We start from the raw sequence: 18,385 nt of genomic DNA on the forward strand, positions 1-18,385 counted from the left end.
ACTTCTTCCTAGCTAAAGGAAGAACTGCCGAAAGCATGTCTTGCAGGAGGCAACTATCAAGCATGAGCCTAATAGACTCCTAGCTTCCAGCATGTGGGGTGCGGACCTCTTCCCAGAGGCCTCTGTGAATGAGGTGCATCACGAGGCTGCTAGGCTTAACCAGAGCCTTAGAGCTAGATGGGCATCTCTTCCAAGAGGAAACAAGAGACCGCCCCTGCTGCTGGTAAGAAGCTAAAGAAGACAGGAAGAAGGTTCAGCCTTACCAGAAGCAACAGCAGCAACAGCAATTTGTTCAGGCCGTCCCCAGTTACACAACAGGGACAGCGTCTACTTCAAAGCAGACGCAACCCATCCTTCCTGTTTGTCTCCTCAGAGTCAACCTTCCACCTCTTACGCAGTCTCGCCGGCCTTCAATTCAATGTACGAAAGCCAGGCCTACCCAGCCTTTAATAGGTTCTCTAGGGGTAGCAGGGCGAGGGCCACTTTCGCCAACGTGGCACAGGAAGAGCTGCCAAGATGTAAACACTTCAGAGGAGGGCGCGGAGGTCAACCCGCCCAACAACAGTGAGGCTCCCCAGGTAGGAGGGAGGCTGTTCCTCTTCCGTCACAGGTGGGGTTCAGCAAATGGGCACAGAGCATCGTGTCCAAAGGATTGGGTTGGAGTTGGATCAAAGATCCTCCTCCAATCAATCATTCTATCAAGGAACCATCAAAGGAATGACAGATTATGCGGAGGAACTCCTTCAGAAAGGAGCTATTGCGAGAGTCAAGCATCTAAAATTTCAAGGTCGCTTATTCAGCGTGCCAAAGAAAGGCTCAACAAAAAGAAGGGTAATCTTAGACTTGTCAAAGCTAAACTCTTTATTCGTTGCGACAAGTTCAAAATGCTCACCATCTCGCAGGTACGGACCTTACTTCCCCGTGGGGCCGTCACAACCTCCATCGATCTTACAGACGCATACTATCATATCCCCTATAGCCAGACACTTCCGTCATTTCCTAGGCTTCAAACTAGGAAATCAGGCGTTCTCATTCAAAGTGATGCCCTTCGGTCTGAATGTAGCCCCCAGGGTATTCACGAAAGTAGCAGAAGTGGTAGTTCAACAGTTGAGAATTCAAGGGATAATGGTGGCAGCATACCTCGACGATTGGTTGATCTGGGCACCAACGGTCGAGGAATGTCTCAAAGCCACAAAGAAGGTAGTTCAATTTCTGGAACATCTGGGGTTCCAGATAAACAAAAACGAAATCCAGACTCACTCCGGAGTCTCGTTTTCAGTGGCTAGGAATCCAATGGGATTTGTCTTCCCATAATCTGTCAATTCCGGTGGTCAAAAGAAAAGAAATAGCCAAGTCTGTGAAACAATTTCTCAAATGCAAACAAACATCAAGGAGAAACCAGGAAAGAGTCCTAGGTTCTCTTCAGTTTGCCTCAGTGACAGACATCCTCCTGAAAGCAAGGCTGAAAGATATAAATCGAGTTTGGCGATCGAGAGCAAACGCCAAATCTCGAGACAAGTTGTCAGTAATTCCACAGATCCTTCGCAATCAGCTCCGTCCATGGACAAAAGTGAAGAACCTTGCCAAATTAGTACCCCTTCAATATCCCCTTCCAGTGTTAACCATTCACACGGATGCCTCCCTGTCCGGATGGGGGGGATATTCTCAATTCAAGCAAGTTCAGGGGACTTGGTCAGTTCAGTTCCGCCAGCTTCACATAAACGTCCTGGAAGCAATGGCAGTATTTCTTACCCTGAAGAGACTCCTTCCCCTGAAGAAGTCTCATCTAAGACTAGTTTTGGACAGTGCAGTGGTAGTACATTGCATCAACAGAGGAGGGTCCAAATCCAAACACGTGAATCATGTCATGATAGCCATCTTTGCACTAGCGACAAACACAGATGGCATCTGTCCGCCACTCACCTGGCGGGGGTAAGAAATGTGATAGCAGACGCTTTGTCCCGGTCAGTCCCTCTGGAATCAGAATGGTCCCTGGACGACGGGTCATTCCAGTGGATATGCCGGAGAGTCCCAGGTCTCCAAGTAGATCTCTTCGCCTCACAAGCGAACCACAGCTCCCTTGCTATGTGGCCCCAAACCTGGGACCCTCTGGCTTAGCCACGGACGCCCTGTCGTTAGATTGGAATCAATGGAGAAAATTTATGTTTTTCCTCCAGTGAATCTTCTTTTGAAAGTCTTGAGCAAGCTGAGGACTTTCAAGGGACTATAGCTCTGCTTGCTCCAAGACTGGCCAAAAAGCAACTGGTATCCTCTGCTTCTGGAATTGGGTCTCCGACCTCAACGGATTCCCAATCCCAAGCTGTCGCAATCAGTACAAATGAGGACTGTGTTCGCTTCCTCAGGAATTCTTCAGACCCTAACTTTATGGACTTCATGAAGTTTGCGGCTAACAAAGATGCTAACATTGATCCACAAAAACATCCTCTTCCTAGAATCAGATAAAAGAGAGTCAACTATTACACAATATGACTCAGCTGTTAAAAAATTAAGCATCTTCCTGAAAGAATCAAACCTACAACCATGACAGTTAACTTAGCTATATCCTTTTTCAGGTCCTTGGTTTGAAAAAAGGCTTTAGCAGCCTAGCACTTAGTTACTACTCATAAATCGGCTTTGAAGAAAATCTTTCAGTTGGGTTTCCAGATAGACCTAACAGAATCTTACTTTACGTCTATTCCAAAGCCTGTGCTAGACTTAGGACCTTTTCAAAGGCCTACTGCAGTTTCATGGTTCTTAAATGATGTCCTCAAACTAGCCTCAGATACTGACAACTCGTCTTGCACATTCATAATGCTTCTTAGAAGACGTTATTTTTATGAAGCCTGGCTTACAGGAGCCAGAATTTCAGAACTGTCGGCTCTATCCAGAGATGCGGGTCATGTGGAATTCCTCCCCTCAGGAGAAGTTCTACTTTCCCCGGATCGTAGCTTTTTAGCTAAAAATGAGGATCCCCTTGCAAGGTGGGCTCCTTGGAAAGTCATCCCACTTCCGCAAGATCCTTCTCTCTGCCCAGTATCAACTTTAAGAGCCTTTCTATCTCGTACATCCTCAAGATCCTCAGGTTCTCTCTTTATGAGAGAAAAAGGTGGCACTTTATCAGTAAAAGGAATCAGACAACAGATCTTTACTTCATTAAACAAGCCAATCCTGATTCATTTCCAAAAGCACATGACATCAGAGGAGTAGCCACCTCAATTAATTACTTCCAACATATGAACTTTGAGGATCTTAAAAGTATACTGGGGATGGAAATCACCGACAGTCTTTAAAAAACGTCATTACCTAAAGTCCTTGGAATCTTTAAAATTTTCTGCAGTAGCAGCGGGAAACATTGTTTCTCCTGATACTGCATAGTAGTTTTGTAGTATAGATCCAGGTCTCCTTTCTACCTACCTCGTCCAACATGCCTCACCCTATTGCCATGCTACTCAGAATACTCTAGCCTTAGCCGCTAGAATCATATTGGTGGATTGTCCCTTATTTTTTTGCTAGGGACATCCACGTTATGTACATATAATGTACTTCAGTGTTTCTACCCTTATTTTTATGCTAGAGTAGAACACAATGTGTTTGTATATTTTGTAAATATCTTAATTAAGTGAATCATTCTTTATTGTTTTGCCATTACATCATTATGTGTTACTATGTCTAATATAAGTTAATTTTAAGTACTTTATATGATTGCTTTCTTTATCATACCATTGTTTAGGATAAGTTTAGCTTTAAGTACTTTGTTTGTATACTGTAATGTCCCTGATTCACTTATTATATATCTCTTTTTTACTATTTGGGTTTCATTTGTCCTTATTCCCATCTTGTCTGTTTCTCTGGTACTATTTCATAGGCCGACACGAGCTGAGCCCAGAAAAGGGATTTTGACGTAGGAAAAATCTATTTCTGGGTGATTGGCTCGTGTCGGCCTATGAAACCCACCCTGTTTTCTTTTACCCACCCTGCAGGACAAGATGTTCATAGATTAAGGATGACCGCTAGGGGCGCTGCTGTCCGTGGCGTCGGTAGTAGTAGTAGTAGCGGCCGCATCACCCTTTAGTATCAGCTCTCTCTGGTGGGGATTTTATGTTGGAAGGTCTAAATGGTGAATGACTCGAGGTAGTGATCCCACTCGCCTATATTCACATACCAACACTTCTTTTATAGAGTGAGCGAGTCAGTTTTACTGACATTTTCTTAATTTTGTTTTTCTCTGGTAATTTTAGATTAATTTTACCTAGAAATAATGATCTTAAGGATATTTCATAGGGCGACACGAGCCAATCGCCCAGAAATAGATTTTTCCTACGTCAAAATCCCTTTTATGTGCCAGGACACCTGTTGCCCTCTCCAGGTGCCTGACACTTCCTCCCCCCTTAGTGTTGCTCCCCATCCCGAGGTGGACGCGTCGGAAAACAACACTAGGTCGGGGCTCTGAAGCTTGAGAGAAAACCTCTCTGACAGCTTTACGGGGTCGAGCCACCACCTTAGGTGAGCCTTTACTTTTTCCGAGATCCTCAAGATTGTATCTAGATCCTCCTTGTCTTCCCAGTTCTCCGCCAGGAAAAACTGGAGAGGTCTGAGGTGCAGTCTCCCCAGGGAAACAAACTTCTCCAGCGAGGAAATGGTCCCCAGCAGACTCATCCATTCCCTCACCGAGCATGTTTCCTTCCCCAGAAAGGCTGAAACTTTGTCTAAGCCTTGCTGCTGATGTTCCTGGGACGGAAAAGCTCGAAAAGCCACTGAATCCATCTGAATCCCCAGATACACAATGGACTGCATCGGGATCAGATGGGACTTTTCTAAGTTTACCAGAAGTCCCAGGGACTTTGCCAAATCCAACGTCGTGTGAAGGTCCTTCAGACACTTTGCCTTTGAAGAGGCTCGAATAAGCCAGTCGTCTAAATATAGAGAGATTCTTATGTTCGAAAGATGAAGCCATCTCGCCACATTCTTCATTAAAATTGTGAAGATCATCGGGGCCGTGCTTAACCCGAAGCAAAGAGCCCTGAATTGAAAAACTTTCCCCTTCAGGACAAACCGCAGGTACTTCATCGACTGAGGATGGATAGGAACGTGAAAATAAGCATCCTGAAGGTCTAAGGACACCATCCAGTCGCCTGGTCTTAAGGCTCCTAGAACTGACTGAGGCGTTTCCATCTTGGACTTTTGCTTTTCCACAAAAAGGTTCAATCTGCTGACATCTAATACTGGTCGCCATCCTCCCGACTGTTTCGACACCAGGAACAACCTGTTGTAGAAGCCTGGGGATTCCAGATCTAGGACCTGTTCCACAGCCCTCTTTTCGAGCATTTGCTCGAGCAGATCGTACAGAATCTGCTGCTTCTCCCGATGGTAAGAGGGTGACAGATCCCTGGGTGTCGTGCACAGCGGAGGCAGTTTGAGGAAAGGGATCTTGTATCCTCGCTCGATGACATCGAGGGACCAGCTGTCCATCTCTCTTTCTCTCTCTCCAGGCTCTTGCAAATCAACGAAGCCTGGCTCCGACTGGTGTCTGAAGGACTGACGTCTCACTTTTTACCCCTGTCCTTGGAAGGGGCTCTGCCTCTGGGAAGACCTCTTACTCGAGGAGACGATCTCGAGGAAGCTCCCCCTCGAAAGGGCTTCAGCTTCTTGGAAGCTTGCCCCAGCGTAGAAGTCGAAGGGACTGCCGGACGTCTGGAAGACTGGGCCAGAAGGTCTTGAGTAGCCTTCTCCTGCAGGCTGACGGCTAGATCTTTGATCATAGACTGGGGGAAGAGATGGCTCGAAAGAGGGGCGAACAGCAACTCTGCCCTCTGAGAGGGAGAAACAGACTTCACCGTAAAGTTGCAGTACAAAGCTCTCTTTTTCAAGAGCCCTGTACAAAAGTGCAAAGCCAGCTCCTCCAAACCATCCCTGACGGCCTTGTCCATACACACCAGAACGCTGGACAGCTCCCCCAGACTAATCGAGTCTGGACTCCGTGACTGTACATCCAAGACTCCCAAACACCAGTCCAAAAAGTTAAAAACTTCCATCGTCCAAAACAGTCCCTTTAGATGGTGGTCCAATTCAGAAGGCGTCCACGACACCTTCGCCGAACAAAGGAGAGACCTCCTCGGAGCGTCAACTAGGCTGGCAAAGTCGCATTGGGCAGAGGAAGGAACTCTCAACCCAACGTCCTCTCCTGTCTCATACCACATCCCTGCTTTGCCAATGAGTCTCGACGGAGGCAGGGCAAAAGAAGTCTTGCCTTGGGACTTTCTCGAATCCATCCAGTCATGGACCTTCTTGAAGGCTCTCTTCGTAGAAAGGGAAGTCTTCATTTTCACAAATCCTGGCGATTTACTGGATTTGGAAGAGGATAACTGTGAAGGAGGAGAGCGAGGGGCTGAGGGTTGGAACTTGTCTCCAAACGAAGCACGAAGAAGGCGGGCCATGACCTGGTAGTCTGATGAAGACGATGTCGAAGGCTGCCCTTCATCTGCTGCCTCCGTCGAACTGCTTACTTCTCCCTCTTCCACAGGAGCAACAGACGAATCCACAGAATGGAGAGGTCTAAGACCTTTAGGCCCAACTCTCAAGAGGGATCTACGCTTCGAAGAAGAACTCTCCGCACAAGGCTGAACATCTTTCACAACAGCCTCCGAAGTGTCTGGCAGAACTGCGAAGGAAAAGTCTTGATGAGCGTCTTGACGAGCGTCCTGATGCCGGCGAGCATCCTGATGAGCGTCCAGGCGTCGGCGAGCGTCCAGACAAGTGTCCCGACAAGCGTCCCGAAAAGCGTCCAGCTGGGCGTCCTGACGAGCAGTCCGACGAGCGTCCCGACAGGCGTCCTGACGATCCATTTGACGAAAAGTAGTAGGTTGAGAAGCGTCAAGCTTAGCAGCTTGAGGAGCGTCCTGCCTCGCAGCAGTCCGAGCGTCATGCTTAGCAGCATACAGAGCGTCACGAAGGGATGTGAGAGGAGCATCTTGGCAAGAAGGAAGACGATCCTTGCTTCGATGAGCGTGAAGGTCTTCCTCCCTCTCGACAGACGAGAGTTTGGGGAGACGCTCATCGCGCCCTCTAGAAACGCTGGGGTGCCGAACGAAATCCAGAGGGCGACGAAACAGGCGAAAGAGACGAGCGAGGAGAAGGCGAGGGGGACTGCCTGGACCTCTTGATAGGCAGTCTGGCATCCTTCCTACGACAACGCGGCTCTGCCTCTCTCCGCCAGCAACGAAGCTAATTGTTGCTGCATAGAAAGGAGCATCTTCTTGGTAGGAGAAGACTCCTTCTCAGGGGACGCCTTCTTCCTTCTCACAGGAACAGCAACAGCTCTCTCCCTGGAGCGACTGGGGCGCTCAACAGCGTCATCCTCGGATGACGTCCTGGTCCTCTTCTGCGGTGGAAAAGCGTCAAAATCCGGAGAAGACCGCAAAACATCTGGAGAAAAAGGACAAGAAGCGTCCTCCTCTCTGAAGCTTCTTTTCAAGGGGCGAGAGTCCTCCCGAGAGCTTCACCCCTTGCACGGGGGGGACGCTTCGGAGGACGAGAAGCAATCCTTCAGGATACGTGCACGAGCACGCTCCTTGGCAGCCTGGGAAGCGTCAACAGTTACTGCCGAAGGGACGCCAGATCGGTGGGGAGCCCCATAACCCTCCTTCGGCTTTCGACTTGCCCACTCCCCGATTCCTGGGAGTCCGACAGAGGTCCAGGCCTAGAGGCATTATAGGGCCGATCTGACGCCCCCTCCACAACACTAGGGGCACTATCACTGCACTTCACTGCACCAGTCTCCAAGGCGAGCACTTTGGATTCTAGATTACGGAGGGAATCCAAAATCACAGAAAGGGCATTACCCTCCACAGACACAATCTCAGGGCCCGAAGGCAACACCACAGGGTTAGGGGTAGCAAAGTCTACTGGAGGGTTAGCAGGAGAAATATTACTGCCCTGACGTCTACTGCTTGATACACTCCTGGAGGAAGACCTCCTGATCCTGTCACGCTCTAACTTGTGTACATAGGAATCATACGTCTTCCAACCTGAATCAGACAAACTTTCACACGCCTTACATCGGTCATTTATTAAACACACATGTTCCCTACAACTCATGCATACAGTGTGGGGATCTACCGAAGCCTTCGGTAGACTCACCTTACACTCTTCCATACAACATACTCTGACACTAGCAGAACTAGAACCAGACATCTTAGTTCAAGGAAAAATCAAAGCCAAAATCAAAACAGTCCACAATAGCGTGTGCCTAGCCACAAATCCAAAGTCAAAAACCAAAAGACAATCAGGATACTTATGTGACAACGAAGTTTACAAAATCCAAAGGCGGAGGTACTGAAAACAGGTGTTGACAGTACCAGCGACAGAGAAAATCTGAATAGAAAATGGGAATGGTTCCTGATACCCGCCTCCCAGCGGCGGGAATGGGTACTAACCACCTGGCCTCCCACTACGTGTGTCGTAAGTTTTGAAATTCTGTCGGACTTCGGAGAATACAGCTATATATATATATCTGACAGGTAAGTCTCATGCACAAACTGTAAAATAATGAAATTCTTTTTAACCACACAATGTCAGACAACATTCCTAAAGGTTGATTCACAAAATTTTTTTCATAATTTCATCTTCGTAACATTAATGCTAACTTTATCTAAAATAAAACATCTTGCTGTTTTCTGCTGTCATTATTCTTGCATGTAAGATCACAGCCTATCCTTCACTTGCAATAGATCTCACAAGGTTGTCTTTTGCACATCACATTAAGCAATAACATGATAGTGAAACCAGCTCCTTTTTAACTCTCTAAAGTTGCAAGCATTGTTTTCATGGTCAAGAAGTTCTACAACTTGGGAAGCAGCTGTGTTAACAGCAAACACGCAAGGACAACATGTAAATATGAGCCTTAGAAAAACATAAGGAACACCAATATAAGCAACAACTTACATTACACTATAGCAGACCCCATAAATTAACTAAAAGGAAGACAACTGAACTGAAGGTGAATTGAGCATGTGAATTTCAAAAAAACTCACTCTAGTATAGTCATGACATTACTACTGTGTATTATCACTATTCTCCAATAACCCTTTCCCTCCCCAAACATCAATATGTATGGCAATCAGTACAACTTTCTCAATGAACCAAACAGCATATGTATAGCGCTTGCCTTAAATTGCTAGGCTGATCAGCATTCTTTTCATTCCCACTATGGAGCACTCAATATTAACTCCACACATCAATCCATGTAGGGTGGTTTTATGCACACTTTTGTAATTTTGAATGATTAACAGTATATACAGTGGTCCCCCCGTATTCGCGGGGGATGCGTACCAGACCCCCCCGTGAATGGTTAGAACCCGCGAATGTTTGGAACCCCTATAAAAATGCTAAATCAGCCTATTTTGTTAGTTAAAACTCAAGAAAAACCACTAAAAATGTTCATACTTGGTTTTTTTAATAGTTTTATCACAAAAAGTGCATTTTATGATGAAATTGATAAAAAAAACCAGGAATTTGTGGATATTTCTTATAGAAAAATACCGCGAATGAGCGAATTTTCCGCGAATAATGCGGGGAAACGTTCCCGAGAGAAATCCGCGAATGTGTGAGTCCGTGAATCCAGAGAACGCGAATACGGGGGGCCCACTGTACTGCTTATTCAACCTTAAAAAATTGCAAATTGTGGTGGAAAGGATAATCATCTGGAGATTAATGTACAGTAATCTCTAAGTACATCATACGTAGTACCCATTACAATTCTTGACTAATCTTCTATATAGTATAATATAAAAGGCAATTTCTGCTGTCTGTTCCTGACTGGGCTGGTTAGTGACACAGTAGCACTGATTGGGGAAAGATGTGCATACAAGTCATTTAGAAGTGAATGTGCATTCGATAACACATCCAAAGGATGGGTACAGTTGTTAGTACTACTAAATATGGAAACCAGTTACTGTGTGACATCATATTATAAACTGTACCACTGACAGTGCAATTCACAGCCAAGAACTGAGATAACAGCAAGCTCTTCTTTTGTAATTAGGAGATCTACTGAATAAACATACTGCTATGATAAAAGCACTCACCTTGGCAAGTAGCAGGACTTTTGGACCAAGAACCAGTAGCGAGACAAGTGGTATTCATGCTGCCATGTAATGCTGCTCCTTTTGCGCAAGAGAACATACAAGTCGTACCCATAGGATAAGCTCCTCCTTCCAAATCATGTGTACATACCATGTCTCCATTTAGTGGGGCCACAATAACAGGGCAAAATACTGGCTTTGCTGTAATCCATACAAACATCAGACCATTAAGACTTGTTGATCACTGTATGCCCACAACCCATACAGCTAATTGTTTTGCACCCAGTACTACTACCATTCTACTGAACAGTGATTTGTCAAGTAAAGAGGATACATAACTGCAAAACCAATCTTATTAACAGATGTGCAACTCATACTTCCAAACAATTACATATTCTACTTATCAAGCACAACCAAAATCAAACTTATTAAAAGGAATCTAAAAATATACAAGAAAATTGGAATAGCTCCATACTTTAAAACTGTTGTTCTACAGAGAATTCATCATGATTTTGACACAGAAATGCTGTTAACACCAGCTGCAATTAAAGGAGAATGAAATTGTTATATCCAACTATATACTATAGGGCAAACTTTTAAGAATAAGAATTTCTGTGGTTAAGTATATCTTAGTTTTACCAGACTTCTAAGCTGATTAACAGCTCTCCTAGGGCTGGCCCGAAGGATTAGATATTTTTACGTGGCTATGAACCAATTGGTCACCTAGCAAAGGGACCTACAGCTTATTGTGGGATTTGAACCACATTGTATTGAGAAATGAAATTCAATCACCAGCAATAAATTCCTCTGATTCCACATTTCAAATTTTACAAGCAAGCTTCTCAAAACAAATTACTATTCCTACTGATAATACTATATCAAATAATTTAGTTATGTAATAAAATATAAATGTAACAATTTCTAAAAACAAAATCAAAGGCTTGTAGAAAAATGATTTGGACTGACAAAAACTGACAGTTAAATGACAGCTCTTTCCTTTCAGATGACTGAAATGATTCCTTGGTTAAAACAAAAACAGTCCCATAATACTACCAACCTTCACAAGAGTGACTATCTTCTCCAAGTATGAAGTTTCTTGAACATCCACAGTGATAAGAACCAACAGTGTTGAAACAGTCTTGAGCACAACCTGCATTGCCTTCATCACATTCATTCACATCCCAACAACTGTGGGCTGCACTGATGATTAAACAGAAATAAAAATGGTTACTACTGGAATAAAGTTATGAAAATTCTGAATTTTAACAATCAAATCTTTAATTTCCTTTATAAAGTCTGCAATGAGGGTTGTAGCATACTTCCTCAGGGGTTATGAAACCTAAACTGTTAGTACAATGCAATTATATCTGAATATTTTCCCTTGTGAATTTCTGCAATCAAAGAATAATTACATAAAGCTCTTGAAATATATGGCAATTCATAAATTAACTTTTAAAAATTCTTTTGAACTATGAAATGTAGCATGGAGTAGCAGGTCAAATTCTAAGTGCTACAAAAAAAAGGGCTATGATTCCAATAAAAGCTAGAAAACCAATGACCCAGCGTAAGCCAAAATGAGCTCCAAGTAATCAGAACCTTTAAAACCCTGAAACCCATGGAGTTGCAGAGACACAGCTATTACCAAATAAATTACAACAATGAAAAATTGAAAATATGTACCATATTATAAATTCCCTTTATAGATAGTTAGGATGGGGTTGGTCATATTGCAAATTATTTGGTTAAAGGAAATAAAAACATTTGACATCTAATAATTCTAATACACTTTTAGCATGCTTTTTATACAAACTTAAAATTACCCATGTATTTGCAACCATGATTAACCACAAATTTCAGTCGAGTTTACTTAATTCATCCAGAAGTGGTGCTACTGTACTATCAGATTACATGGTCCTGTGTGATTTTCAGATAATTCTAAACAATTTTCATATACTACCTTGTATTTAAATCATAAAATGGTGTTACCAATGTACTCAAGCTTTGTATGCCATAACGAAAATGCTTTTTCTCATTAATGAAAAATTTACATTTTATTGAACAAGTTTCCATTCACTTACTTTATTTAATCCAATAGGGTTCATGTAGAAATAAAAATATGATAAAAGATACCTACATAAATTATGCAGTAACCAACAGTTGTACTGTTTAAAAGATATGCAGTAACCAACATTTGTACTGTTTAAAAGATATGCAGTAAAACTAAACAGTTGTAACTGTTTAAAAGGATATGGCAGTAACCAAAACATTTGTAACTGTTTAAAAGAAAAACAATAAAAACCTAACCACATTTGTACTGTTTAAAAGAAACAATAAAAACCTACCATGTCCAAAAAGAATTTTGGAATTTTCCCTGAATTTTGTTCATGATCTTACACCTTTAAAATAATGCAAAAGCATCCCTCATTCACAGTGAAACTTACTCTGGTCTAGGTTTGTAGCCAGATCTGCAACTACAATAAAAGGACCCAAGAGTGTTGACGCATTCGTGTTCACATGGAGATTTTTCACATTCGTCAATATCCAAACAACGGTAAAGGTCTTCAGCTAATTTATATCCAGTAGGGCACCTAGAGAAGCAACATAGTTTGTTACAAGATTACAAGATAAAGGTAAAATATATTATGTGAACATAAAACAGAATACAGGCTTTAATACTGTGTTCAGTTAGATAAATATAAACAATCCAAACTCCCATACAATTCTGTAGTTCTTGGCATTCTTAAAAAGATCATAAAGATAGTATGAACAAAACTTTTTCAGAGTGCAAAACTTTCTCCATGGAAATTTAAAATTATTTACTTAACATACTCCACACCTAGCAAAATCTTCTGAATGCAGAAAAAAGTTCCACATTGGATGAGTGGGTTGTGTACTAGCCTATCAATTGGTAGCCTGAGTTTGCTCCCTGCTGCCCCCAAGGCGGACCCAGAGGAATTTATTTCTGGTGATTAGAAATTCATTTCTCGATATAATGTGGTTCGGATCCCACAATAAGCTGTAGGTCCCACTGCTAAGTAACCAATTGGCTCCTAGTCACGTTAATAAAAAATCTAATCCTTCTGGACAGCCTAGGAGAGCTGCTAATCAGCTTAGTGTTCTGGTTAAACTAGTTGAGTGCAGAAAATGTGAACTGGAAGGTGATGGCATACTAACTACTAAAGAGATTAAAAGGACTCTTTTGGGGAGATGCAAAATGTTATTTTCATAATAAAATAAATTTTTGACCATACTAACCTGGTAGTTATATATATAGCTTACGTCCCTGACGTCACGGCAGAATTTCAAAATTTGCGGCAATCGCCGATTGGGTAGTCAGGTGTACCACCTGTGCACCCTCTACCCAGGTACCTGGAACCATTCCAACTATTCCTCAGATCTTCCATGCCCCTAGTCTCTAGAGGGGAGGAGGGTGGGAATTAAATTATATATAACTACCAGGTGAGTATGTTCAAAAATTTATTTTATCATGAAAATAACATTTTTAAACATCTAACTCACCTGGTAGTTATATATATAGCTGATTGACACCTTTGGTGGCGGGTCAGAGACAGCTATCATTGTTAGAATTGACATAAGGGTTAATAAACCAACTTAAGGTTCCTACCTGATAAGGAAGCTGACTTCAATGATATCCTGTCAACCGGTGTATAACCTCTATGTGACTAGACCTCCTACAATACCCTTGTTCCGGGCGCTAACAAGGAACAAAATGACCACCTGACTGAAAATCAATGATTGTGGAAGACTGCGTCCAATCTCCCCAAACAACCATAAAAATTCAATAGTTCCAAGGAAAGAAAAAGGATATTGGGTTATGGGGTTGCAGGGGTAGTCCCTTCTCCCACTACTGAATTAGCTGCTACAAATGGCCCCAGCGTGTAGCAGTTTTCATAAAGGGTTTGCACTTGCTTCAAGTAGTGCGAGGCAAACACTGATTTGCTTCTCCAGAAAGTCGTGTCCAGGATACTCTGAAGGGACCTATTTTGCTTAAAGGCTACAGAGGTTGCTACCGCCCTAACCTCGTGTGTTTTGACTTTCAGCAGCTCGAGATCCTCCTCAATACATTCCGAATGAGCTTCCCTTATCAACTGTCTGATAAAAAAGGATAGCGCATTCTTTGACATTTGCAGAGAGGGCTTTTTAACTGAGCACCAAAGCGCCTCTGACTTGCCACGTAAATCCTTTGTCCTTTCCAGGTAATACTTAAGAGCTCTTACCGGACACAGGACTCTCTCTAATTCTTCACCTGCGATATCCGATAGATTCGGAATCTCGAACGCTTTGGGCCAGGATTGAGATGGGCGCTCATTCTTTGCTAGAAACCCCAGCTGTAGAGAGCAGATAGCCTTGCCATGTCTAAAACCTACAGTTTTGCTGAAGGCATGAATTTCACTGACTCTTTTTGCTGTAGCCAAACTGACTAAGAAAAGAGTTTTCATGGTGAGGTCTTTTAATGATGTTTTATGCAAAGGCTCGAACCTATCACTCATGAGAAACTTCAGGACTTCGTCTAGATTCCAAGCTGGTGAGGACTGTAGTCTCTCCTTAGTGGTTTCGAAGGATCTGAGAAGGTCTTGGAGATCTTTATTGTCAGACAAGTCTAAGTTCCTGTGTCTGAAGACAGCTGCCAACATGCTTCTGTATCCCTTAATGGTTGAGGTCAAAAAGTTACGTCTCCTCTTAAGGTATAGAAGGAAGTCAGCTATCTGGGTCACAGAGATACTGGAAGAGGAAACAGAGTTGTCCTTGCACCATCCTCTAAATAACTCCCACTTGGATTAGTATACCTTAATGGTGGATGACCTCCTTGCTCTTGCAATAGCTCTAGCTGCCTCCTTCGAAAAACCTCTAGCTCATGTGAGTTTTTCGATAGTTTGAAGGCAGTTACTTGTAAAGCTTGGAGGTTTTGGTGATACCTTTCCAAGTGGGGTTGTTTGAGTAGATCTACTCTCATAGGGAGACTTCTGGGGATATCCACCATCCATTCCAGTACCTCTGTGAACCATTCTCTTGTCGGCCAAAAAGGGACCACTAGAGTTATTCTGATGCCCTCGTGAGACAAGAACTTCTGTAGAACTTTGTGTACTATCTTGAAAGGAGGGAAAGCGTACACGTCTAAATGCGACCAATCCATGAGGAACGCATCTATGTAAGTCGCTTCGGGATCTGGTACGGGAGAACAGTAAGTCTCCAGCCTCTTCGTTTGTGCTGTGGCGAAGAGGTCTATGCATGGACGCCCCAAAATCTGCCACAAGCTCTTGCAGACACCCTGATGTAGAGTCCATTCCGTTGCCAAGACTTGACCTTTCCTGCTCAGGATGTCTGCCCCGACATTCCTTTCCCCTTCCTTTCCCCTTGAATAAAGCGTGTGACTAAACTCACGTTCTTCTCTTTCGCCCAGAGAAGGAGTTCTCTCGAGGTCTCGTACAGGAACCTGGAGTGGGTTCCGCCTGGCTTGTTGATATAGGCCAACGCCGTCATGTTGTCGGAGTTGACCTGCACAACCCTGTTCTGAACTGAGCTTTCGAACTCTTTGAGGGCCAAAAAGATGGCAGTCAGCTCCTTTTGATTTATGTGGAACCTCTTTTGTCCTCTGGTCCAGGAGCCTGAGACCTCCAACTTTCATAGTGTTGCCCCCCACCCCGAGTCCGAGGCGTCGGAAAACAACACTAGGTCTGGGTTCCTCTGCTTTAGGGAAAGGCCTTCCTGAAGCTTGACGTGGTCGTTCCACCAGCGTAAATATTGTTTCATCGTCTCCGACACAGGAATGCACTTTGTCTCCAGTTCCTTCCCCTTGTCCCAGTGCCGACTGAGGTGGAACTGAAGTGGGCAAAGGTTTAGTCTTCCCAGGGAGACAAACTGCTCTAGTAAGGAAAGGGTCCCCAGCAGACTCATCCATTCCCTCGCAGAGCACGTCCGTTTCCCTAGGAAGTCCTGCAGTTTTATTAAGGCTTGTTCCGTCCCTGACGCAGACGGAAATTCCCGAAAAGTCTGACTCTGAATCCTCATACCCAGGTACAGGATCTCTTGGGATGGGGTCAGTTGCGACTTCTGCTTGTTTACCAGAAGGCCTAGTTCCTCTGATAAACGAATTGTTGTCTGAAGATCCTCCAGGCAGCGAGTGTAGGAAGGAGCTCTGAGGAGCCAGTCATCCAGATACAGTGAGGGCCTGATACCTCTCGTGTGTAGCATTCCCGCTACGTTGTTCATCAGCCTCGTGAAAATTTGAGGAGCGGTGCTTAGGCCGAAGCAAAGAACCCGAAACTGGTACTTGGAGCTCGGGTGGATAGGGATGTGAAAATACGCATCCTGAAGATCCAGAGAGACCATCCAGTTGTCCTGTCTGACTGCTGCTAGGACTGATTTCGTCGTCTCCATTGTGAACTTTGTTTTTTGTACAAAAACGTTAGAGCACTCACGTCCAGAACTGGTCTCCATCCCCCCGAGCTCTTTGGGACCAGGAATAATCGATTGTAAAAACCTGGTGACTCCAGATTTTGAACCTTCTCTATTGCTTCCTTCTGCAACAACAGAGAAACTTGCTGTTGTATCGCCTGCACCTTGGATTCCTCTCTGTATCTGGCCGAAAGATCTATTGGTTTTACTGCTAAAGGAGGTTTTCTCAGGAAAGGAATCTTGTACTCCTCCTTGAGCAGTTGAATGGACCAAAGGTCTGCTCCTCTCTTCTCCCATAGTTGCCAGAAGTTGGACAGTCTGGCTCCTACTGCTGTCTGAAGAAGAGTGTCGTCAGACCCTGCTTCGTCCTTGTCTGGAGCCTCTCTCCTTTGACCTATTTCCCGTAGGTCTAGTGTTACCTCTATCGAGGGCTTTACCCCGAAAGGGCTGAGAAACCCGAGACACAGGAGCTTCTTCCTTGCTTTTTTGTGTTATGAAGCTCGCTGGTAGAACTTTCCTCGCTCTCTTCGTTATTAAGTCCTGCGTGGCCTTTTGGGCTAAGACAGAAGAGACCTCTTTCACCAACTCTTGTGGGAAAAGGTGTGCGGAAAGAGGCGCATAAAGCAGTTCCGATTTCTGAATGGGCGTGACCCCATTAGCAAGGAAAGAACAAATTTGGGCTCTTTTCTTAAGAATTCCTGCCGAGAAAAGTGCCGCTAACTCGTTGGAACCACCCCTAAGTGCTTTGTCTATACATGACATCAGATGTACCAGCTCTTCGGTGTCAGCGGTCTTGAAAGACTCTATCTTCTTTCCCAAGGCTCCCAGAGTCCAGTCCAGGTAGTTAAAGACCTCAAAGGCTCTGAATATTCCTTTGAGGAGGTGGTCCATCTCTGATGTTGACCAAGAAACCTTAGTCTTTCCCATGGCCACCTGACGAGAGGCGTCCACCAGACTCGAGAAGTCCCCCTGGGAAGAGGCAGGAACTCCCAGGCCGAGAGCTTCTCCAGTTTCATACCAGATACTCGATCTAGACGCTAATCTGGCCAGAGGCAACGAGAATACTGTCTTTCCTTGGTCCTTCTTAGTCTCCATCCAATCCCTCATGACTTTCAACGCTCTCTTGGACGAGCGGGACAGAACCATCTTCGTAAATATGGCCTTCTTTGATGCCTTCCCTAGAGTAAATTCTGAAGGCGGGGCACGAGGGGCAGACGGAATAAAGTTCTCCGGAAAAACTTCTGTAAAGACCCTCATGAGTCTTTTTAGGTCCGACGAGGGGTGCTGTTCCTTCCGATCCTCTTTGTCAGAAATGTCATCTACAGGATTAACAGGAGAAGGGGGGATATCATCGTTCCCTTCTTCTGATTGTCCTAAAACCGAAGTAGCGACGTCCTGCTTCCTCATTGTCATCTCCTTATTATCTTCTTGACGCCTGGTGCCCTGGAGTCGAAACTCTTGACGCTCGGCGTCCTGGTGTCCAACCTCTTGACGCCTGGCGTCCTGGCGTCCAAACTCTTGACGCTCGGTGTCCTAGCGTCCAACCTCTTGTCGCCTGGCGTCCTTTGTCCAAACTCTTGACGCTCGGCGTCCTGGCATCCAACTTCTTGACGCCTGGCGTCCTGGAGTCCAACTTCTTGACGCCTGGCATCCTGGCGTCCAAACTCTTGACGCTCAGTGTCCTGGCGTCCAACCTCTTGACACATGACGTCCTGGCGTCCAGCTACTCAGGCGTCCTGGCGTCCAATCTTTTGACGCTTGCTGTCTTGTCGAACCTTGAGGTAACTTACTGTTGGACGCTCGCCGCCTGTGCAACACACGTCAAAAGCTTCCTCAGGATGACTTACAGCGCTTGGAACCTCTTGAGCTGGACAATTACTGACATCCTT

At 44.5% G+C, this 18,385-nt stretch overlaps 1 protein-coding gene across 6 annotated transcripts in view; it reads right to left on the minus strand.

Annotated features, from left to right (window-relative positions):
• The window catches only part of LOC135219424 (uncharacterized), a 913,425-nt gene that overhangs the window by 194,104 nt on the left and 700,936 nt on the right, over positions 1-18,385 (minus strand). For all 6 annotated transcript variants that reach the window (XM_064256195.1, XM_064256199.1, XM_064256198.1 and 3 more), the window contains exons 21-23: positions 12,521-12,667; positions 11,137-11,279; positions 10,083-10,280 (exon numbers count right to left, since the gene is read on the minus strand). In XM_064256195.1, coding sequence (XP_064112265.1) covers positions 10,083-10,280; positions 11,137-11,279; positions 12,521-12,667 — 488 coding nt within the window. The remainder of the gene's footprint in view (positions 1-10,082; positions 10,281-11,136; positions 11,280-12,520; positions 12,668-18,385) is intronic.

Source organism: Macrobrachium nipponense, chromosome 1 (genome assembly GCF_015104395.2).
Source record: "Macrobrachium nipponense isolate FS-2020 chromosome 1, ASM1510439v2, whole genome shotgun sequence".
NCBI lineage: Eukaryota > Metazoa > Arthropoda > Malacostraca > Decapoda > Palaemonidae > Macrobrachium > Macrobrachium nipponense.